Below are 25050 nucleotides of genomic sequence, written 5' to 3'. Positions count from 1 at the left end.
AACATAGGGAAATATCTTTATTGTCTTAGGGTGAACATGATTTCTTAAACAGGATACAAAACGTGCTCACACAAAGGTAAAGATTAATACATTGAACTTCATTAAAATTGAAAACCTGGGTTGATCAGAAGACAGCATTTGCAATGCGTTCATCAGAAAACATCATTAAGAGAGTGGAAAGTCAAGTCACTGAAAGCAAGGAGTTTGACAAAGGGCTCAACACTAGAATATATCAAGAACCCCTACAAATCTATAAAACCCTGACAATCCATTCAAAAATACGGCCCAGGGCGGGCCATGGTGGCTCAGCAGACAAGAATGCTCGCCTGCCATGCCAGAGGACCCGGGTTCGATTCCCGGTGCCTGCCCATGTAAAAAAAAAGGCCCAACGATCAAAAAGTGGCCAGTAATAATATGATAATGTGCTTATCATTACTTAGCAGGGCATGAAAATTAAAACCCTACTAAGATATTGCCACACAGCCACCCAACTGGTTCAAATGGAAATGAATCACAACACCTAGGGCTGGCAAAGACATGGAGAAAATAAAAACTCTCACTGATGGCTGGTGGGGATAAAATGAGTAATATGCTTTGGAAAACTGTTTGGCCACATCAGCGAAGGCTAAACGTATCCTGTGATGCAGCAATTCCACCCCTAGGAATACATCCAACAGAAATGTACGCCTGTCTTCCAAAAGATACATCCAAGCACCTGCATTCACCATGGCCAAAACCTGAAAGCAAGCCAAATGTCCATCAACATCGGAAGAGATAAAGATAGCTACGAATGATTCATACAATGGAATAACAAAGAGAATTAAAAAAAAAAAAAAGATGAGCTACTGCCACATGTGACGACAAGGATGCATGTCTAGCACGTTACCTTGAGCTAAAAAAGGCAAACAAAGAAATTCATATTGTATGGTACCCTTCATATGTAATAAATTCAAGGATAGGCAAAATCAACAGATGGTGATAAACATCAAAACAGTGGTTTAAAAAAAAAAAAGTGGTTTTTGGTTGGGGGGAGGGAGACGTGGAACCAGATGATAAAGAGGCACCATGAAAAATTCTGGAGTGCTCAAAATATTTTGTAACTTGATTTGGGTGGTGTCACTGGGGCATACACCTTTAGAAAGATTCATTGAGCTGTTCTCTTAAGGCTAGTTGCTTTAGTGTATATATATTATATTTCAATACAAAAGTTATTTCGATCTTGATTAATAGACCCTCAAGAGGATGTTGTTTATATTTCAATACAAACTTTTAGAAAGAAGGAAACTTGGGAGACAAGACAAGCAAAAATAAACCAAATCATACCTAATCTTCCTTGACTAGATATTACTTCTAAAAGACCAGCTATACAATTCGTTCTGAGGACAAGTGGAGAACTATGAGTGTTAGCATTAGAGAATTACTAACTGTGCTAGTTGTAGGATCATGTTATGTGGTAATATAGGGAAATGTCTATTTTTTAGAGTTAAAAGACTGGAATGGTTTCCATGTACCCACACACATGTATTTCTCAATAGACAGAGAAAGAAGAGGGAGCACTGGACAATAATGGAGTAAGAATTCTTCACTCAGCCCCCTCCCACCTCGGCCAGCTCCACAGAGGGTTTTGTCCCAGTTGGGACCCAAGGATGTTGGGTTTGCTGTGGCTGGCAAACCAGAGGGAGCACTAGGGTGGGCTTTGACAATGCAGAGGGGCTGTGAGACCCCAGAGCTTGGCTTCGGGCTGGTCACTGGAAAGCTTTGGGTGATGGTGGCCAAGCATTCCGACGACTTATGAAGGAGCCCCACCCTCCAATGGCCTTACAGGAAGCTGGTGGCATGTGCACCTGTCATTGGCATTTTAATGGGTCAACAAATCAATTAGAAGTCGAGTCTAAGCAAAAAGGGAAAAGCAGAGCTTGCCCAAAACACATGCTTCCCTAATTCAGAATTATAGAAATCCATGACAAACTTAGCTCTGTTTGGAAGAAATGTGCAAACTTGGCAACATTTTTAGAGAACATCACCCTCTTTCTAAGTGCCACCAGAAATTTGGAATCTAGAGGAAAACTAAAAGGCTGAATGAAACCAACTCCATCACTGGGAGGAAATAATTTTCCAAGAACAAGAATGGATCAAAGAGCAAGAGATCCGAATTGTATTAGTTTTCCAACTGCTAAAACAAGTACCATGCCATGGGTTGGCTTAGCAACAGGAATTTATTGGCTCACAGTTTCAGAGACTAGAAGGCTTCCTTCCTCCCAGATTGGAATCTTCTAACTGGCCGGAAGTCTCTGTGGTCCCTTGGCTTTCCCATCACATGGCAACGCACACAACTGTATCTTCTTTCTCTTCTGGGTTCCGTTGACTTACAGCCTCTGGCTGTTCTCCATGGCTTCTCTTTCTGTATCCAATTTCCTCCGCTTAAAAGGACTTCAGCCATATTGGATGAAGGCCACCTTCTCTCAGTTTGGGAACGCCTTAACTAATAACATCTTTGAAGTCCGGTTTACAAATGGGTTCACACCCACAGGACCAGGGGTTGGGACCTGAACATGTCCTTTGTTGGGGAAGGGGGTATGGATCAATCCCAACTCTTGGAGCACAAGCACTGGATGGCTCAAGTCAAATGATCCAGTTGCTGGAAGATCATTCCAGAATCAGACAATCACAAGCATATTTTCCAAACAGAGCATGTGGCCAACAGCTGACTGCCATGTGACCTCTCACTGATGGGCGGGCCTTTGTTCAAGAGGCGATCTGTCTCTCCCTCTCCCAGGCTCCCCCCGGGCTACAAGGTATGTTCCCTCACCTGCTCTTCCAAGCTGGGGCTCACTCTGGCCCCAGGACCTACTCCTTTCCTCATCACCTTGCAGGAAATCTCTATGGGCCCTCCTAGCCCCCTGTGCTGGTTCTCCAGCCACCTTCACAGCCTTCAAGAATAATTCAAACCTCCAGCAAACCAACCCTTTGGACTTCTAGAACTTTACCAGGACACTGGGACTTTTTCTGTCTCCCCTCATAAAGAATTTTGAATGTTCTCTCCACTATTAGTTTAAGAAACCGCTACTACTTAAGAAATTATAGTTTTGCTGAAAATGAAGTCAGATGGGACTCCAGTTCTTGGGACAGTATTTTGAAAGTATTGTTTATAGATGAATCTTATAAATGACTCCATTCTATTTTATTGCTCTTTCAAGATGGTTTAGTTTAATTACCAGTCTATTATACATGCACACTGTTTAATGATGTTTAACTACAAGGCAATTTTAGTTTACCCGGGCCAGCACATACTATAAAAGAGCTATAAACATAGCTTTGTATCTTGACCTCAATAAATAGTGATTGATCTTTTAAAAATATACACACATACACAAAGTCACACACAAAAACAAAAAAAAAAAAAGAGAGAGAGACATGTTTTTTCTCTTAGAGGCAGACGGGAAGTGGGGACCAGCACTGTCCAGCACGACTTCCTGCCAAGTCCCAGGTGACCGAGGGGGCTGGGAGGTGTTTACCCAGAAATCCTGCCTGACCAAGAAGCAGCCAGGCGATGTGGGAGCACTGGGCAGACGAGGCAACGCCGGGACAGGAGAGGGCAGAGGGCAGCCCTGGCTAAGAGTCTCTGTGCTATAGGTTGGTGAGCTTGGTCTCCAGGCCCAGTGTTCCACAGTGGGAAACCCCGGGGCTGAGGCTGGGGCCCTTCCAAATGCAAACTCTCGGCATTTCTCCTGCAGATTTCCATTTCTGCTGCTCCCTTCACTCACACACAGCCCCACTAGGTTTGCCCTTGCTTGCCCTTGACCAGGTACTGGACAATCGGATCTCTTCACCACCCCAACCCTCCCCCCACCCCCACCAAACTGCATCTATTCATCCTTTCTCCTCCCCACCAAAATGCATCCATCCTTTCTCCTCCCCACCAAAATGCATCCATCCTTTCTTCTCCCCACCAAAATGCATCCATCCTTTCTCCCCTACCCACCAAAATGCATCCATCCTTTCTCCCCTACCCACCAAAATGCATCCATCCATCCTTTCTCCTCCCCACCAAAATGCATCCACCCTTTCTCCTCCCCACCAAAATGCATCCATCCTTTCTCCCCATCACCAAAATGCATCCATCCTTTCTCCCCCCTCCACCAAAATGCATCCATCCTTTTCCCCCCACCCCACCGCCACCTGAATGCATTCCATCCTTTGTCCCACTCCTTCTCCAGCCTGCAGAGTAACTGGTGCCTCTGACTAGTCAAAAAAGAAACAACCAGAAACTGATAAAGAGACCAGGTCAGCGTGCTCCCAGCCCCCACCCCAGGGGGGACAACACTTCCGGCCAGGGACTATGGCTGGCTGTTGGCAGAAGCATGGAGCTAGAAAACCAGACAACCAGCTCCAGAGCCCGCTCTGCCTCTCCCTGCCTGGGCCGCCCCAGGCAAGACCCTTGGCCTTCCTGCTCCTCCATCCATGCAGTGACACACTCCTCAGACACTCACCCCCCACCAGCTTCCAAGTCAAGGACAACCTCACAGGGAAGGAACAGAAGCACAGATATTCTCTCATCAGGTCTCTACCTCCAGCCCAGACCTCTGCCCCAAGCCCCAGACTCGAACACCCCACTGTCCAGGCGGCATCTCCACCGGCCCGTCACAAGACTCATTTTAACACCTCCGGAGAGAAGCTGCGAGGACACCTCGCCCACTTCCCGCGATGTAAGTCTGGAGAGCTGGTGGCTGGGTGCCTCCCCGCGCCCCTCACCCACCTGCGCCTGCAAGCTCAACACGTACCCACGTCTGCTCTCTGCTCCCCTCCGTCCCAGGCCTGCCTTCCGGCCACTCGGCCCTGCTCCTGGATGAGGGAGGTCAACCAGAAGGACAGCATTGCCAGGTCCCTCCACCTAAGGCTGCGACCCCCTCCCACAGCCTCAGCTCTGGCCGGGCTCCTGTTAGCTGCCCCTGCCCCACCCCTCCAGGCCTGGTGCATAACAGGCCTCGCTGCTGCCCACCCAGTTGCTGCACCGTCCCCTCAACTCTGCCCTCACCCTGGGCAGATGCTCTTTATTAAACACCCTTCACTTGCCCTTTGAATGTGCCACCTACTTTGGACTGAGATGGGTGGTCTGGGAGGAAAGAGCCCTGGGCTTTGAGTCAGGACCCCTGGGACCCCACCCTCTGAGCTGTGCCTTCAGTCAGCTCCTTAGCAGTCTCTCCGCCAGGCTGTAGTTGTATTATATGTAGATGCATAATATGGGGTGGGGGGATGGGGGAATTTGATGCTCCGTGAATTCAAGCTGGGCCAGCTGCTTGCTTTGTTAGTGCTTTATAGAGATCTAAATTAGTTATCAACATTTACAGATTGGGCGTTTCCATGTAGCATTCCAGATCTGAGGCCTCTTTTGGAAAATGCTAAGTCTGAGGTTATCCCAGGCCTCCACGACCCCAGAGTAGTGACGGGGGCTAGGCGGCAGCTGCCCGGGACTCAAGGCAGTGGCCTGGCTCGCCCACAGTCCTCCCACCTGCCAGCCGCTCGCTCCACTTTCCGTAAGCTGCCTCACCTGTCACATCTGGGTTTTTCGGAGTTGAGGGGATCCCCTCTGCACATGCACCCCGGGACCCCGCAGGCACTGGTCCCAAGCACGAGGCCACTTCGTGTATCACAGATGAGTGAATGGATCAGAGGGTGAGGGCTGGAAGCAAGACAAGCTTTTCTCTCTTTATCTCTCAGATTCTGGGGTGCTCTGTGCCCACGCAGGCTCCCTGCAGCCTCTGCCAGACCCTCACCACACTGTACAGATTCCAGAAGGTTCCAGGGCTGAGTCTGAGGTCTGCCCTTGGACCCGTGTAGATCTTGCTCAGCTGACAAGGGGAAACACTTCCTCCTACCGGGTGGATGGGCCAACTCAGGGAGAGGTGGGTGGTGGGTAAACACCTGCTTCCTTGGCCTCAGTGACCTCAGACAGTGTGCCTCAGTCACTCCGTCTATAAAATGGGTGTGGTGAAGACTGAGTAAGCCTGTGCAGGCCAAGCCGTGAGCACATGATAAAGGCCCCACCGATGCTGGTCAATACTATGGGAGTTGAAGGAGAAGACAGGCAAGCCTGCGCCCAGTAGAAGCTGCAGACTCAATGAGACCGTGCCCCCTCCTCTCCCCTCTTCTTCCTGGGGATGTTAGTCTCACAGCCCAGCTGCACCACGGGAGAAAAGGCCACATGGCTCCAGCATATGCTGACTCAGTTGGCAGAAGCTGATACAAGAGCGTCGGGGTGGGGAGGGGACAGCCGGCCAAGAAGCATCCCCCGCACACCTGGGGGCGGCTGGAATGGAGGTCACCAGGGGTGGGGTGGAGCAGAAAGCGAGCAGCTGAACATCTCCCACCCAAACTCACTGGCCCTGGTCTCTTGGACTCTTTTGCCAGGGGCAACGGCTTACAGCCACCAGAAAAGTCACACATCTGTCCCCTTAAACAAAGACACAAATCTTTGGGCAGGGGAGAGAAGGGGACTCGTGGTATCGAGCAGCTGCTCGGTGCTGGCTTACACTATCCCACTCACTAATCTCAGAACCCTGGAGGCAGAAATTATGCTCTCCTTCTTATAGAGGCAGCAGCAGAGGCTCAGAGAGGGCGTGTTGCTTGCCTGAGGTCACACAGCTAGGGGGTGGCACAAGCAGGATTCACACCCAGGACTCTCTGAGGACACTACTGGACTCATTCTCAGTACCACTAGGTCCCAAGCCCACTTTCCCAGCATGGGAACTCCGGAGAGGTCTCAGGAGTGGGATGTCCCAGCAGAGCCTCAGCCCATGGGAAGCCCACCTCCAGGCACAAGCTTCCCACTCAAAGGGCCAGACGCTGCAGGACAAAGCAACTGGGGCCCACACAGTGCTGGCCCAGCTTGGAGGTGGGGGCTGGTAAACAGACAATGCAGACACTACCGCCCAGGAAAGCCTGCAGCACAGACCTCTAATCTCCAACCACCTGTGGCACCTACGATTCCTACAGGCTCAGGGGGAGGAGGCTGAGGCTTCCCAGGCCTGGAAAGAGCCCTACTTGCTGCCTCAGCCTGGGCGTGTGAATGGGAAGCAGCCCAGAGCTCAGAGACCAACACCCACCCACCAGAGCCCACAGGGACTTGAGGGACAATGGACAGACCCACCATCAGGTGCCCAACACAACAGAGATCACGGCTCTGGGAGCCCAATCTACAGATGGGAAAACTGAGGCCCAGGGCAGTTAAGCAGGTTTGTTTAAAGTCACACGCCTAGTGAGGGACAGAGCCAGCCTCAAATCTGAGGAGCTTTAGATCGGGTCTAACTAAGGAGCCAAGCATGAGAGCCAGAGATGCCTTAGGCACCAACAGACCAGGGTTCAGAGCCGCTCATGACTCCTTCACTGCTGGGCCACAGGCCAGTCATTTTATTTCTCCTCCTTTTGAGAAGGGACTCGCAAATCTCTTTGTTGCAAGGTTGATGCCAGTGAAGCACCTGGCGGGGGCCTGGGGCTCAGTGCTTAGGAGATGGTGGTGAACTGCCTGCCTGGGTCACCCCAATTCTCCTCCCATTTCTTTGCCCACACTCTCTACAAGGAGACTTTGGGCTCCTCCCATCAAGCTGCAGCGTCTCCTTCTCCACCCCATGAATCTGGGATGCCCTCCTGATTGGCTCTGGGCCACAGAACATGGCAGAAGTGATAGTTTCATTGGTTCCACGCCTAAACTTAAGAATCCAGCCACGAGAACAAGCTGTGGTTCCATGGGCTGACCTGCTGGGGGCTGAGAGAGCATGTGGAGCAGAGACGAACCGTCCCAGATAAGGCCATCCCAGATCAGCCAGCCACCTGCTGAGCCACCAGCTGACACGGGCGTGAGCCCAGCTGACATCTCGGCACCTGACCCAGATCAGCAGGACCGCCCAGCTGGCCCGTGGACTCAGAGCAAGGACAGAGGCTTATTGCTGTGCATTGCAGAGGTTTTGCGGTTGTTTGTTACTCCACAGTACTGTAATAATAGACAACTATACAGTAGCCAAGGTCTGGTGAGAATGGCAAAAAAAATGACACAGCTGGTGAGACCTGCTAGGCAAGGGGGATGAAAAATAAAGCACGTATACACATGCGTAAATTAAACCCCTGCAAGATGCCTTTTCTCTTCTCTGATAAGGAAAGTTTAGAACATTTTATAGCACACTGATTGATCCTGTCCTCCACACTTACCACACTCTAACCTACCATAATTTTAATTATTCATTTTATTTATTGCTCCCTCCACGAGGGAAGGGGACTGTGGCTGTTTCATTCATTATTGTATCCCTGGCACCTGTAACAGCAAAGCAGGCTCTCGATAAATACTTGTGAATGATCAAAGTGGAGAAACAGGTATGCTCCTGTATTGTCAGGGTGAGTAAAAACTGGCCCTCCCCCTAAGAGGATAAACTGGCTACATCTACGAGGATTATAAACGTACATCCTGTGTCTCCAAAAGCTGAGTACAGGCAGACCTCACTTTCCTGCACTTTACAGAGACTGCGTTTCTTTACAAAGTTAACATCTGTGCTATCTATTGGCACCACTTTTTCCGACGGCATGCGCTTACTTTGTGTCTCCGTGCCACATTTTAATGAAGGCCATGTACCTTGTTTTTTTTTTCCAACATAATGCTATCACACACTTAATGGACTATAGTAGAGTGTAAACATAACCAAAAATTCATGTGCGTTGCTGTCTTGCACTGGTCACTTTGTGGCAGTGGACGGGAACTGAACCTGTGATATCACCGAGGTATGTCTGCACCGGTGAGCCAACCCTTCCGCCCCACAGACATGCGTGTATGTGGTCACCGAATATAGAGCCATGCTCTTCACGATGGCCAACCCGGCAACAACCGCACACTCGTATAGGAGAAATGAGCAACGGAGCACTTCTCTGCAACGAAACACCCAACTCTGACATGGTCAACCTCGAAAACATTTGGCTGAGCCAGAAAGAAGACAAAATAAAAGAGTTCACACTACATGGTTCCTTTTATCACTGTTTAAGAACATGGAAAACTCATCTCTGGCATTGGAAATCAGGGCAGCGGTTCCCAGGGAAGGGGCAGTAGTGATCAAAAGGGGGCACAAAAGGGACTCTCTGGAGCGGCTACCCGGTTCCATTGCTAGATCTGGGGTGCTGGTGATTAAGGTGAGTTTATTTGTGCATATTTCTTGAGTTGGACACTCCCAATAGGTACATTTTCTGCAGGTCCCAATCCAATCAAAAGCGTACCAAGGAAAAGACAAAGCGATGCCCCGTGGATGTCCACCCAGGGATTCCACACTGAGGTGTGGCCTGACGATGCATGCTCAGTGCTGTTCGCTACAGCAATCCATTTTTAATGGAAAAGACTAGAAAACACATCAGCAGGGAACAGGTAAATTAAACCTGGGACATGCAAACACTGGAGCACTGTGCAGCCATCAGACAGAATAAAGGAGCCACCATGGACCGAGAGGAGAAAGACGGCAAGAGACATTGTTAGTTGAAAAAGCATCAGAAACGGTGTGCATGATATGCTAGCATTTGTAGGGAGAAAAATACGTGTACCCACCGACATGCCTGCATCAGAACGGTGTGCATGATATGCAAGTATTTGTAGGGAGAAAAACATGGGTACCCACCAACATGCCTGCATTTCTATTGGCCACCTGTTCTCAAGTGTGGTCCTGGGCCCCAAATTATTTTCATAATAACACTAAGACATTAGCTGCCTTTTTCATGCTCATTGTCCCATGAGCAAGAGTGTACAGTGGAGTCTTCAAGGGGCTACATAGCAACGTGATGATGTCATCACACTGATGGCTAACGGAATGCTTGTGCATAATCATGTGCTTTCTAGAACTTTCTAAAGTAAGCTCATAGAAAAACGCATTCGTCATCAGGGGAATATGAATCTAACCACAATGGGATAGCACTTCACACCCACCGTAATGTGTGCTGCACGAAGGGAGACAATGGCAGGTGTTGGCCAGTCTGAGCAGACACTGGAACCTCACACTCTGCAGGTGGGATTGTAAAATGGTGCAGCCGCTTTGGAAAACAGGGGCAATTTCTCTAATAAAGAAGGGTGTGAGGTTTACCAAATGAGCCGGAGACTCCACTCCTAGGTAAATGCCCAGGAGAAATGAAAACACACATTCACACAAAACCCGTACACAAATGTTCACAGCGGCGTGATTCAGAATATCCAAAAAGTGCAAATAATCCAAGTGTCCAATGATGAATGGGCGCGCCGAGTGGAGCACAGCCCCACAATAGGACACTCGGCAGCAATAAGACATGGCATTCCGGGACAGGCCACTACATCAAGGAACCTTGAAAACATCATGCTAAATGAAAGAAGCCAACCACAAAGCACCACGTACTATATGATCCCAACTATAGGAAATGTCCAAAATACACAAATCCATTGAGACAGAAGCAGACGAACGGTTGCCAGGGACTGGGGGGAGGGACTGGGGGGAGGGCAATGAGGAATGAGCACTCAATGGTGATGAAAATGTTCTAAGAGCAGATGTTTTTTGGTGACGTTTGCATGACTCTGTGAACTGCACACTTCAAATGGGAGAATTTCATGATAGGCAAATAATATCTCACTAAAGTTGCTAAAAGAAAGCAATTACAGAATTGGTTTAGATATTGAGAAACCACCACTTTCCTGGGGGTTGGCCCAGGGCTCTCGTTCTGTGGCAGTGGTCATCGAAATGCACTGACACATGCAGGCGAAACCCAGTTACAGCCACCAAGACCCACTTCTGCTTCCAGGCCCCAGAGGAGCCCCTGAGGTTCTGACGCCCTGTCCAGCTCTACTGTGACTTTCAGAAAAGCACCATGCAACGGGGCCCCCCTGCCCCACAAACTCCTTCTTCCAAGGACGCCACAGGGTGAGATTCTGTGCTGCTGCAAGTGCCCTCCTAGGAGAAGATCCGAACCCAGCTGCCAACCGGGGCAGGGAGACAATAAAAGCAAGTCAAGAGAGCCGGCCTGGGGAGGGGGGGTTGCCGCAGCACAACTGCGGGGGCAGCCTCTGCCCAGCATCCCCGCCAACCCATCTTCCAACTGTCCAACCAAAACCAGAAAGCTGGGCTTCATAGGAAGTCTTCTGATTCATAAACGACTGCAACAAATTCTAACCCTTGTCCCTCGTTAGTGCGTTTCACAGAAGCTCACATGCGGCTGGTGGCAGGTGGCAGGGCCGCTGGTGCAGCGCAGCTGGGGGCAGAGGGGCTCTAATGGCGGCGGGCTTGTTCCCTGCCCGGCCCTGCTCCCGGCGCTGGGCTGGGGCCACCGTGGAGCGTTCTCACAGCAACCCTGAGTGCTCAGGACTTTCAGGCCGCCACGCTGATGAGAAACTGAGGCACAGAGGTCGATGCCACTGGCCACTCATGCAGCGAGGGGGTGTGGCTGCACACACCCAAGACCTGTACTCTGGCCCGCACGCCATCTAAGCCACTCTGCAGTCCAGTGCGTGGGGCAGGAGGATTCACTCCAGACCGGGGGCGCCGGAGGCTGGTGGGAAACCCAAGACCAGGGGTACAGAGGGGGCTGGTGGGAAACCGGGATGAGGGGCACAGAGCAGGTTGGTGGGAAACCCAAGCCTCTCGTCTGCCCAGCCACAGTCGCTCCCAGCAGAGCCCCAGGCAGCCCTGGGACAGTCATTCAAGACCTCCAAGGGGGTAGGTTCCCTGGAGGGGCCCATCCCTGGGGTAGGGGTGAGAAAAGGACAGATTGGTTGAGCCCACCCATAAGCCGTCCTCTCAGGGCTCTGCTGCTAAACAGGGGCCACAGCTTCACCCCAGCCCACCCCCCAAAAAGGTCAAAATACCACCCCTTCACTTCCTGCTTGCCCCAGAGGCTTTTAGCTCCCCCAGGATGTGATTCTGTTCTGCAGGACACAGGCCTGCATATTCTGAAAACTGGACCACTTCCACGGACCCTCAGACTCCAACAAGCTTAATACATCCAAAGGCCAAGATTAGAGAGGAGAGACGAGGGTCCCCTGAGAACAGGGTCAATGTGGGTAGGTCACTCCTTCCTGCTCTCCCAAGCTAAAGCCTGGAAATCCTGGGGGTGGAGTTTTTGGAGACTCCAGAGCCTGCAGGATGAGAAGGAAAGAGCCTTGCCCCGGGTTCCCCTCCCTGCACCCAGGAGTTCTGTGAAACACAAGTATGACCATGCCACCTGCTGCATTTCACCTTTACCGGTTCTCTACAGCCCTGGGGACCAAGGGCCAAAATCTATCACAAGAATGAACACAATCCCCTGGGCTTGGGCCTGGTACCTGCCCCTCCCCATCATCCCCTCACCCACCACCTCAGCTCCTTCTGACCCCAGCCACACAGCTTCCTTTCAATACCTCACCAAACTCCATGTGACCACAGGGCCTTTGCAGGTGCTGCGCCCGCCTCCTGAAGGACTGACTCTCTTCACACTGCTCCAACTTACCAAGTGAACTCCCCTCGTCCCTCATTCTCCACTTCTCCTCTCATGTGCCACCTCCTCCTGGAAGCCTCCCCTGATAGACAGCTGCACAGAGCATTTTTTGCCTCCATCTGCAGGCCGCCCCACACCCCTTCACTTCACCTCCCTGTGATCACTGGACTCTACCGACCACAAGGAGCCCAAGGGCAGGGACTACACTGGGTTTTGTTCACATAGTTTGTCCAGCATATGCGACAGTCTGGGTACAAATTGGGCCCTCAACATGACTGTTAGATGAAGAAATTGATTAGTACACGACACACTTCCCCCACCCCACCCCCACCTCCTAAAAGTAGGTCTCTGGGACACGGGTCACCGCTCTCTGAACCTCCTTTTCCTCTCCTGTAAACCAATGATACCTCCCTTGCAGGGTGGCTGCGAGGACTGAAAGGGTTAACAATCGCAGAGTTGCTTCAACAGGGCCTGGCACAAACCAGACATGCCATATAGTGTTTGCAATGAACATAAACAGTCATTTGCATCTTAAAGAGTTTCCCTGTCATCTTAACTGGAATGTCAAAGTATTCCGAGGCCCTGGGCCCCCACTGATCCTGCTGGAGTAAGGACCAGCTTCCTGTCACATGTTTCTGGGGTACCTCTTCCAGGAGAGGGGCTGCCTCCTGCTGCTCCCAGAGCCCTCCGACTTCCTGAGGGTCAACCTGCCCCAAGGAGGGCAGCCTGAGGGGGGGAGTGCGGTCCAGGGTCCCCTCCACCGTGCCAGCCCAGCGGGAGACACCACCCTCACGGGGCCCATTGAGTGGCCACAGACATCAGACCCCCTTCTCTCAGCTCCAGGGCCGTGCATGTGGCTTCCATTAGGGCCACATCTGGACACGCTCAGAGGCTGGGACGGCCCAGCTGTGGCAGCCTGGATCCCTGGCAAGGCTCAGGCACAAAGACAGGACCTCCCGCCTGCACCGGGCCTGGGGCAATGGCTGGGAGCCTCCTTCTCCGGGCCCCAGGGTTGCCATGGTAACCTAGCTGAGGGAGGGGGGTCGTTTCCTGCCCCTTCGCCTACACCTTCTCGGGCTCTACCAGCCCAGTAGACCAAAGCCACCACCACCCCGGGAGGCCCTCCATCCCTGAGCCCTCCCACCACAATCGGTGGCCAGACAGCTCCCCCCGCAGTGTCGGAACTCTCCATCGGGCACTCTGGCCTCCCCCCCTCAGGGTTCCATCATCCATCCTTCCCACTGCACGCTTTGCATCATAAGATCCCAAAAGGGGCGAGGCCGCGCCCGCCTGACTCACTAGCACGGCTCCCGGCATAGAGCGGGTGCCCCATAAACACTCGATGAAGAAATAAGTGGGCGGACTCACATTTTTAATTACTCAGCAAATACGAAATTGGGTGCTGAACGGTTGACGCGGAGCAGTTTACTTTGCAATCTTCAAAGCCACCCTAGTCAGCGGGGCCTCTCCTTCTCCACTGTTCTACAGGTGGGTGAAGAAACCGAGGCAGTGTTGGCCATTAAAGCATGTGCCTGACCTGCACACGCCGTGGAGCCGGGGCCCGTGAGGGATGGGTGACTGGACGGACCGTGGAGTGGGCAGGAGGATGGAAGGACGGATTGGAGGACAATGGACGGCTGGCCAGCCCTTGTTGGTGTCACGGAGGAGTAACTCTTGGGTCCCATTTAAACCCACTTCCTTCCATGCCTTCCGATCCCTCCATGTCCAAAGACAGTCACCTGCCATCCCACGCCCTGCTAAAACCTCTGCCCTGGGCCTCTGCATGTGCTGAGCCCTCTTCCAGGACAGCCCCCAGATGGGATACGGACACTCCGTGTGGGGATCCTACCTCCCAGCAGCCCTCGCCCAGGAGCACAACCCAAAATCCATCTGAGCAAGCTCAGGGCAGAAAGGAAACCAGGTCTTGTGAGAACAAAGCCATTGTCTGGGATTCCAAAGGCCCAGAACGGCAGAGAGGCCTCTAGCAGCAAGAGGCAGGGGCGGGGCAAGGGTGGGCGCTGCAGCTATTTTGGAAACCCTCTAGTCTGCAGCCCAAATGCACGGCTCCACGTTCCACACTCAGCGCTGTAAGCCAGGCCATAAGCCCTCCCAGGGCCGCGCATGCACTCGATTATTTCGCTGGTCTGCCCCATGCAGGCTTGGGAGGACCGGCTTGGGGCGGGGAGGGGGGGGGGGGGCGTGTGATGCCGCCCTGAAGCCCACTGCCCTGGGCGCCAGCCAGTCACCACTGGCTGTGGGCACTGGAGCCACTAACCACAGCTCTCCCTGCTTAGAATGGGGGAGCTCACCTCCCCACCTTGTTGGGAGGATCGAGTCACAGAAATAGGTGCTGGCAACCCGTGGGTGCCCAGCGAGGGTGGCCCTACCCACCATAAGCAGGCCAGAAGCAGAACTGTCCGGGCCTGTGAGGCTGTGTGAGCCCCCCAGTCTCACCCTCTTGGCCTGGAAGGCCCTCCCTGTGGGATGGACAGACCATTTCTGTCTCCCCAGGGGCCTGCTGGAGACTGCAAACAATCAACGCCCTATGAAGGTTTGTACAGTGAAGGCACACACATGTGAGATAACCAAACAACTCCCAAGAGAATGCTCAGAGCAGAGGCAGGAAGAAAATGGAGCTGAGGCGAGGGGAGATTGAACAAGACCCAAAGCCAAGCCAGGGGCAAGGAGAGATTCAGGGAAGGCTTCCTGGAGGAGGTGCTGTCTGCACTGATGACGGGAGCAGTGAGAGCAACTGTGTGGTCTGGAGGGGAGACAGTGTGGAGTGTTCACAGAATGGCAGGGAAACCAGCATGAGGAGGGACAACAGAGAGGGGAGAAGTCACAGAGCTTCATTCATTCATTCATTCATTCACACACTCATCCAAAATTTGTAGAGCACCAACTGTATGCCAAGTCCTGCTCTAAACTCTTGTGGTGCTGACATTCTTCTGGGGTGGACAGATGATAAATAAGTGAACAAGTAACTATATATGATAACGTCAGATATCACTAAGAGAAACCAAGCCAAGCAGAGAGGAGAATGGCAGAGTACTCTTTTAGCTGATATGGTTAAGGAAGGCCTCTCTGGGGAGGTGGCTTCAAGCAGAGAGCTGAATGACAGGAGAGGGCTAGCCATGAGCACATGCAAAAGGACACTTCTGAAAGTGGGAGGGGTGAGTGCAAAGGCCCTGGGGCAGGACAGGGTACCTGGAAAGGAGAAGGAACAGCAACGAGGCCAGTGGGGCTAACGCAGGGAGGGTGACAGAAGAGGGGTCAGGAGGTCACGGGGACAGACTGTGCTATGCTTTGGGGTCACTATAAGGACTTTGATTTCTACTCTGAGGAAGGTGGGAGCCATAGAAGGTGCTGAGCAGAGGAGGGACAATGGCTGGCATGTGTGTTACAGGATCCCAGGCTGGAAGGGGGTGCAGAGCTGGTAAGGTACCAGGATCTCATGAAGGGCTCTCACAAGAGACCATGTCCCCTCTGCTGCCACCTCGGAGACCAAGAATGCAACTGCGCCCAGAGGCCTCCCTCAGGGAGGATGTGATGGGGATGTGATAGATCTGTGGAGCCTGGCACTTCTTGCCAGGGGGTCCATGGATCCTGCTGGGCTCAGCACTCCACAGGGACCTCCTAGCTCTGAGGTTTCCCTGAAGGATCCACAACCACAACCCTAATAGGTGAGCCGGTGCCCGTGCCCAGCTCCTCCTGCAGCAAGAAATTCATTCTCACCCACCACTCCACTCCTACCCCAGCTTGTCCTGGGAGAAGACTGTCCTGGAGCCTTTTGCCCCACACCTTGGAGCCTGGTCTGAACACCCCAAAGAGGCTCTCCTTGGGCCCTGCCCTGACTTCCTCCAGCCCTCCCCCACCCCCAGACACAGCCAGAGACCTGGGGACCCCTGCGGTGGCTCATCCCGTGGCCAAGTGTCCCTGGAGGAACAGGGAGAGGGTCTTACCTTCAGGGTCACGTCTGGGCACAGAATGCACAGAATTGGGATCTGTGTCCTCCTTTGCCTGGGCACGGGACACAAGCTGCAGCTGCTTGGGCGCTTCCTGGGTCGGGGGGCCCTGGGTGGCCTTGTGCGTTGATGTGGTCAGTGCAGTGTGGACACTTGGCTCGGCCGGGTCCCCAGGAACACTCGGCACAGCCTGGGACAAGTCAAGACCTGCCGCGCCTGCCCCTGCCACCTGGCCCGGGCTGCGGGCGGTGGGCTGGGAATCGGGGATGAGGTTCTCTTCCGGCCTGGCCACGGCCTCCACTTGCCCCTCCTGGACCCGCAGTGGGGGCTGGGCGGGGCCCGTGGGGGGTGGCCCTTCGAGCCCCGTGGGGCTGCCCGCTGCTGGCTGCTCCAGGACGGCCACTTCCTCTGGCTCCTCCTCCTCCTCCTCCTCCTTCTCCTCCTCCTCCTCCTCTCCCTCCTTGCTGTCTTCGAACACCCTCTGTGCTTTGGTCCGAGCAGGGGCTGGAGGACCCAAGGCAGCTGCCGCCGTAGGCCTGGGGAGGGCGGCCGGCCAGGGCGTCACCCGCATGGGGGCTGGAGGCTGACTCCCGCCTCCGAGGCCGGCCGGGACCCCCGCGCCTGCCTGCAGCTCCGCCGCCAGCGCCGCCGCTGCTTCCGCCTCGGCCACCTCCTGGTCGTAGCTGTAAGGGTCCTCATAGTACCGCACGGGATCGCCCTCGTCCGGGTCTGAGAAGTTCCCGGCAGGGGCGACAGGGGCGGCGGCGGCGGCCGGCAGGACCTGGGAGCCTCGGTCGCAGCCAGGGAGCTGGTAGCAGATGAGCTTGCCGCCGGCGTCGGGACAGTGGCAGGCCCTGCAGGGTGGCAGGTGGACGGTGTGGCCGGCGGGGTACTTGCGGCCGGCGTGGACACAGCCCATGCGGCCGCACTGGGGGCAGCTGTCGGCCACCACCACGGTCTCGATGCAGTTGGGCGGCAGCTCCGGGCACAGCATGAACTGGCAGCTGATCTTGCCGCCGCCCGGCGGGCAGGTGCACTCGGTGCTGCCGAAGTCCACGAAGTAGGACTGGCCGGCGGGCACGCGGCCGCGCACGAAGCCGCCCTGCAGGCAGTCGTAGTACTGGTAGCCCTCGCAGGCGCAGCCCCTCTGCACGCACGCGGCGCAGCAGGCGCCGGGCTCCAGGGCCTCCTCAATGCAGTTCTCCAGCGGCGGGCACTCAACGCCCGTGCAGTCCCGCTGCGGGGCCGCCGCGCCGCCACGTGGGCCCGCGGTCAGGGTCACAGTCAAGGTCAGGGCCAGCCAGGCTCCCGCCGGCCCCCGGAGCAGCGTCATGGTCCTGCGGTCAGCTGGGCACCTCCCTCTCTTCCAAGGCCCTGAGTGGGGGGTGAGGGGAGGGGGCAAGAGTGGGAGAGGGAGCTTGTCAGCAGTAGCAGCAGGGGCGCGCGCACACACACACACACGCACGGGGCACACGCTGGGACCCGGCCTCAGGCACCTGCATGCCCGTGTGTGCCGGTGCACTCTTCCCCACACCCGGCTCCTGCTCCCACACACACACACACACACACACACACACACACGCCCAGCCACCTCTGCTCAAACCGGACACGTGCCTGGCCACCTGTGCGCTCCTTTCATAAGCAAGGGTACAGCACAGTGTCGTCAGGGCGCCCATGGGTGGCACTGCCAGCACGGCTCCATGCCTGCTCACAGGGGCCCCGTGGCATGCCCACCCCTCTCCCCCTCTTCATTCTGATATGGTCCCCAGGCCCTCCTGCCCACAGTCACACACGCACGGCTGGGGCTCTCACACACACACTCTTGCACACACTTGCTCACCAGGGCAAACACCCAGCACGAGGCGGGTACCCTGGGTTTCCCATGCCCTGGGTCGGGCACATGCTACATGCGCCGTCACTCACACACCCTGCCCCACAGTCACGCATGCGCAATGACAGACATTCGCACACACAACCATGCCCACATGCCAGGCACACCCACACACTGTCTCATCTCACGCATGCACACACGCCTGTGCACACCCAACCACCTGAACAATTTCTCTCCCTAAAGAACACAGATCAATGCCCGGCCATCTGCTGAGAAGATGGTCAGTGATCCAGGATGCTGGGCAGAAACAGACCGTCCAAAGAGACCCCCACACAAGCCCCAGGCTCTGGCACAGACAACCAAGCCCCCCAGTTGCAGCCCAGCCCTCAGACCCCAGGGCTCAGAAATGTCCCCATGAGAACCCCCCATCTCCTGGGTCAGCCCCAGAGGATGCTCCTGCCAGCCATCTCAACCTCAGCAGCAAACGTTACCATCATTCCCAGAATTCTCCTGCACATCTTGCTGTCCCGATACCCCCCTCCACACACACACACTCAAGTCCAGTGAAGATCCGCCCCCCATCTTCTTTCTGTCACAAAGCCTAAGCCTCCTGTCACAGCTGCCCTGAGGAACACACCCCGGCCATGTCCCTGCCCTCCCCTCTCCATTCCTCCCTTTTCCCTTAACACACAACCATCCCAAACCCCGTGCCAGTTTTGTAACCATGAAGTTAGGATTTAGGGGATGGTTATGATTACTGAATCGTCGTTATATAGATAAGTATTCCTTTTACTTGCTGGTGTATTAGAAGAACCAGAGGGAAATACCAGAAATCTCTGAACCATAATCCAGCGGCCTTGATCTCTGATAATAATTGTGTAACCATATAGCCTTTATCTTGTGATTGTTAAAACCCTGTGACTGACCCTCATTTGTACTCTTTATCCTGTTTTTCAACTTTGGTGTCTTATCATCACTAAAGACAGTCCCTAGTGTCCCTAACGCTTATTACTGAAGGGCCCTGAGTCAGATGAGAACTAACCTACCCCAATCCCAAGCTATGTTGATAAACGAAGCTGGATCTAACGAAAATGGGCCCGCCTGACATGCACAGCAGCTTAAACCTTAACCTATTAGTGACCTAACCCCATTATAATACTAAACATTACACCATCACCATTTTAAGGCTGCCTTTTTCTTACATATGTTCTGCAGCTAAGCATGCAAACAATCTGTGCAGGCGCAATAATTAAAATCACCTCTAATTATATCATCTAGAGTCACTGTGCCCATTATCCTAAAACTTACCCATCTCTTAATAGTATAAAACTCTCACACTTACTGCATGCACTTCAGAGAGACAGATCTTTAGGCCAATAGGCCATCTGATCTCCTGCTTCGTGCCCAGCAACAAACTCTTCCTCTCTCTGAAACCCCAGAGGAATTGGTCATTTGGGCTCGTTAGGCAGAGAACCCACCGCTTTTGTCCGGTATCAATTTGGCGACCCAGATGGGACAAAGATTCCTAAGAACCAAGGAAGCTGACTGCCTGAGGTTCTGGAGCCCCAGCAGGGCAGATAAACATGGGAAGTGAGCCTTTTGCAGCTGCTAGAGTCTTTCCTTCTTAGAGGCTTGGCAACTGGGTTTTCCCTATTCTGCTAGCACTGCAGACCCTCGGTGCCTTAAAAAGCTTCAAAGACAGAAACAGTTTCCAGTTCCAAAGCCAGAGCAGGTCATAAAGATAAAAGCCGACTAGGAAGTTAGTACAGAAGTTCAAATCCCCTCGACCTGGGTCACTTCACGCTTCCAGAACCATCCCCTTGCTCTGACCTCTACACCTTTCTGTTTCCTGGGAACCGTTTTGTTCTGGGTTCAAGGCCCTGCCCTGAATTTGTCTACTGAATGTACACCTGGAAAACAAGTAACCCCACAATTAATCAGTGTTTAATGAAATTAATTATATCTGTTTAACTGTTAACTGTACACTTAGGTACAGTAAGTGCTTAACGCCTGTTTAATTGTTAATCAGTGTGTTCAATCTAGTTATTAGTTGGTGTGTTATTTAAATATATAGTAAGTGTTAAGTGTTTAAATTTGTTAGTAGGTATGTTGCTGTGTTACTGCATTTATACTGTTCAAGTGTTCCTAATTGGTTACTGATTGTGGAAATTCTTTTAAATGAGAAATTCTAATTCTAATAGCATACCTGAATATAGCCTTTAGAGCTATATTTCAAAAAACTGGAAAGATTTCAGTTATGAGCCTATGAGAAAAACAACAGAGAAATAGTGTGTTTCTGTAACATATGCTGGCATCAGTCCGATTTAGAATCAGGAATGAAATGGCCTGAAGATGCATCTATAGAAAAGGACACTGTATTGCAGTTAGAGTTGTTCTGCAAGAGAGCAGAAATGAGATGAGATGATGGATATTCAATCCTTTATTTATCTCTCTCAAAAGGATAGTCTGTGTTTCTGCTTTTTTGTGTGACTAAATTTCTATTTGTGTTGGTCTGCATGTTCAACATATATTTTCATAGCTCTGAATGAGGTATGAATAACAAATTAACAAAAAAATTCCTAAAGAGCTCAATTCAAATTGCATATATATATATGCATGTACGTATATTTAGTGCTCCTGCCGACCCAGAGAAAAAGAAAAAAAAATACTAGACACCAGGGTTCAGAGCCTTAGTACCTGTAATCACTGTAAACAAACCTGGACATTAGAAAGAAAACATCCCTGGAATTTCCAGAAGGCAGCAGAGGGTTACCAGAGGGCTGGCTCAGGAAAAAGCTAAGACCATTTCCAATTCTCTGGGTCACAGCTTTCAGTGAAATAGATCTAATAATTGGAAACAATGAAAGGAAGGGCGAAGGAACTCTCATCAACACTAAGGCCACTTACATTCCACCACCCTCACCTAAAAGTTTTAAGACTCAGTTCAAAAGACCAGGCCTCATTCTTTCTGTCTCACCTTTCCCTGCCCTCAGGGCCTAATCAGCTAAGGCAGCCATGGGGGAAGGGCTGGGTGAAGACGGATGCGGAGGTAGGGGCTTAATTTAGAATTCTTTCAACTGGACCTGGAGACTAGAAATGATAGGCACAGAAGAAATGGTGTGGAATAAGCCATGTTTGTTCTGAAAGAATTTCCCAATACAAGTGTGGCGTTTCCTCCTTGAGAATGTGTAGGACAAAGCCTGAGTGAATAGGGCAAGTTGCAGAAAGTGTGTGTAATATGCATGTGTCCAAATTAGCAGGGTTGCAAGAGAAGATAAGTACATTCTTATCTTCCACTAAGACTCCACTTAAAAACTAGCCTAACTAGGCTGTGCAAGGGTAGTTCAGTGGTAGCATTCTCACCTGCCACGTGGGAGACCCGGGTTTGATTCCCAGTGCATGCGCTTCTGAAAAAACACACAAGCAAAACAAAGAAAAACAAACAAAAATTCAACATATGATCCTGCAATAACGGGATACTCACATGGAAAAATAGTGAAATGTGACCCCGCCATACAGTGTACAAAAAAAAGTGTAGCCTAACTAGACAGATTGCATAAACTGAGCACCGTACCTGGTAATGACAACATTTATATAAACTGTAATAAAACCAAGGCTATGTTGACACGTTGAATATATTCGATTTAAGGAGTCAATTGAGTTCAGTAAGAAATATTAATGCGATTTTTGTAACCTTAATATATGAGTTTGTTGAGTGCTGCTAGAATGCAATATACCAGAAATGGAATGGCCTTTAAAAAGGGAATTTATTAAGTTGCAAATTTACAGTTCTAAGGCTATAAAAAATGTCCACACTAAAGCATCCAGAGAAAGATCCCTTGACTCAAGAAAGGCCGATGTGGGGAGGCACATATGGGACTGACATCTGCTGGTGCTTTGGCTTCTGGTTTCAAACAGCTTCCCCAGGGGTGTTTTCTTTCTGCATCTCCAAAGGTCTCTGTGTTGGCTCTGAAGCAACTGTTCACCAAGCCACTGAGCTTCCTCCAAAATATTTTCCATTTTAAAGGACTCCAGTAAACTAATTAACACACACCTTGAATGGATGCAGTCACATCTCCATCTAATCAAAACGTCACACCCGGGCGGGCCGCGGTGGCTCAGCGGGCAAAGTACTTGCCTGCTATGCCGGAGGACCTCGGTTCGATTCCCGGCCCCAGCCCATGTAACAAAAACGGAGAAACAGAATACAATAAAACAAGAAAATGTTTAAAAATGTTTCCCTTTCTTCCTTCCTTCCTTCCTTCTATCCTTCCTTCCTTCTCTCTGTCTTTCCTTTAAAAAAAAAAAAAAAAAAAAAAAAAAAAAAAAAAAAGTCACACCCACAAATGGGTGTGTCACATCTCCATGGAAATAATCCAGTCAAAGGTTTCCACCCTAAACAACAGGTCTGGATCCACAAGATTGGACCAGGAAAGAAAACATGGCTTTTCTGGGTTACCCAACAATTTCAAACCAGCACACTTTACCTGGATTTCAAATCAGCTGGCTTCCTAATTACTTTACCATTTGTCACAACCCAGTATGTGGAAGAATTCGGATTTGTAGTGGCTTTGTTACAGTTAGTAACAAATTTTCATACTGTTAGTCAGTATATATATACATATTTTTTTGCATGGGCAAGCCCTGGGAATCAAACCCCAGGTCTCTGGCATGGCAGGAAAGAACTCTGCCACTGAGCCACCGCGGCCCTGTAAATTAGCATATTTTTGATGAGTGTATTATATAACCAGGTTAGTAAGTGCTGTCATGAGCAGGAAAGACATAATTCTTTGCTTCAAGGAGTTTACATTCTAGTTGGAATATACCTGCACCAGGACATAGTATAAGACGGTAGCATTTAAAGTCCCTGCCAATTATCTTAACAAAGGAGTAAAAATGCTAGAGAAATTCAGAAACAAAAAAAAAAGGATGACCTAGGGGAAGATCTCATAGAAGCGAAGACATTTATAAGACCTTTAAATAGGTCTAAACTGCTCTAAACTAGTTTTTCAGAAGCCATACTTTAATTCTGTAAACTAACATACTCCTGGTATTTTTAGTACTTGGGAAAAATATTCAAAAAACTGTTGAGTTTCTTTCTTGGTTATAAATCCCTGAATTATTGAGGAGTTGATTATTATATATCAAACTTGGGCTTTTTTGACCTTCCAAGGTAGCGCTGGACTGGATGAGAGGTTTTAAGCATATTGTGAAGCAGGCCTTTGGGTGCAGCAAGTATAAAGTATATAAATGCCTGGCTGCATCCCAAACCCAAGCATAGATTTTTCTTCCTCCATTATTTTGTAGTATCTGCACACTGGTGTTTATGGCGGCAGAGTTTGCGAACTGCAAGGCATGGAGGTGACCTAGGGAACTTCAACTGAAGATTGGAAGAGGGACTGTGGTGTGTGTATGCGATGGACTACTTAGCGGCTGCAAGAAGGAAGGAAGTCCTGAGGCATGCAACTAGGCATGTGAAACTTGAGGACAGTAAATTGAGTGAAATAAGCCAGAAACAAAAAGAAAATAGTATTACTGCCTCACTAATATGGACTAACTATAATGTGTAAACTCTGAGAATTCAATAGAGAGCACAGGTTTATCAGGTAAAGACTGATTGTAAAGGTTCCTAGATGGTAAGCATTTTCGGCAGTCACATCTATTCCAGAGTTGTAACTGTTATTTCTAAATTCTGAGATGCTGAGCTCTATGTGTATAACTGGTCGTTCTTTGCAACTTTGGGTGCTTGTATGAAAACTGAGACTCAGGGCTAGGTTTCTGCAGGTATGAAAGTAAGTATTACCCCATACAGCAACTGTTTAAAATACTGAAAAAGTGATCCGACTTCAATGAGATATATGAATGAAGCTGATCTGGTTAGGACTAAGGTAAGACAGGTTATAGGGTAAAGGATGATAGTGACTGCATTTTAAAACTTCAACTTCTACGTGAGACCAAAGGAGACAACGTCTGTTTGGTGCAAAATTTATATTTTCAGTAGCACATTATCTAATTTGATTTGTATGGTCAGCTTATTCAAACACCATAATTACATGGAATATGAATAGGGAGTGAGATCTTGTTGGTTATTACAGGTTGGTGTGGTGCCTTGATACATCCCAAAGTAAGCTGGGGGCAAAGGATTAAAAAGCAATTGCAAAGTCCCCTTGAGGGAGTAGGGAAAAAGGTGGAAATACTAAACTTCCCCACGTGGGGAAGTCCTGATGTTCTCACAAGCATTGGGTCTGCAAATTTGATGGGCCAGGCCCTCAATCTTTGGGCTTGCCCCATGAAACTTATTCTTGCAGAAGAGAAGCCAAGCCTACTTAGGATTATACCTAAGAGTCACCCCCAGAGAACCTCTTTTGTTGCTCACATGTGGCCTCTCTCTAAGCCAACTCCACAGGTGAACTCACTGCCCTCCCCCCACTAAGTGGGACATGACTCCCCAGGATATAAATCTCCCTGGCAACATGGGACATAACTCCCAGGAATGAGCATGGCCCTCGCATTGTGGGAGTGAGAAACCCTTCTTGACCCAAAGGGGGAAGATAAATGAAACAAAATAAAGTTGCAGTGGCTGAAAGATTTCAAATAGAGTCGAGAGGTCTTTCTGAACATCATTCTTATGCATTATATAGATAGCTAGAGGGAAACACCTGAAATCCAATAGCCTTGATTCTTAAAGATGATTGAATTACTATAGAGCTTTTAAAGTGTGAACATATAAGTGTGAAAACCTGTGACTGACACTCCCTTTCCCAGTGTATGGACAGATGAGTAAGAAAAAAAATAAAA

At 50.9% G+C, this 25050-nt stretch overlaps 1 protein-coding gene across 2 annotated transcripts in view; it reads right to left on the bottom strand.

The window, feature by feature from the left end:
• Positions 1–25050, bottom strand: part of FBLN2 (fibulin 2) — a 105889-nt gene that overhangs the window by 50879 nt on the left and 29960 nt on the right. For both annotated transcript variants that reach the window (XM_077116416.1, XM_077116417.1), the window contains exon 2: positions 16419–17795. In XM_077116416.1, coding sequence (XP_076972531.1) covers positions 16419–17754 — 1336 coding nt within the window. In that variant the 5' untranslated portion in view covers positions 17755–17795. The remainder of the gene's footprint in view (positions 1–16418; positions 17796–25050) is intronic.

This window comes from Tamandua tetradactyla, chromosome 9, assembly GCF_023851605.1.
Source record: "Tamandua tetradactyla isolate mTamTet1 chromosome 9, mTamTet1.pri, whole genome shotgun sequence".
Lineage (NCBI taxonomy): Eukaryota > Metazoa > Chordata > Mammalia > Pilosa > Myrmecophagidae > Tamandua > Tamandua tetradactyla.
This window is presented reverse-complemented; position numbering and strand designations above follow the sequence as displayed.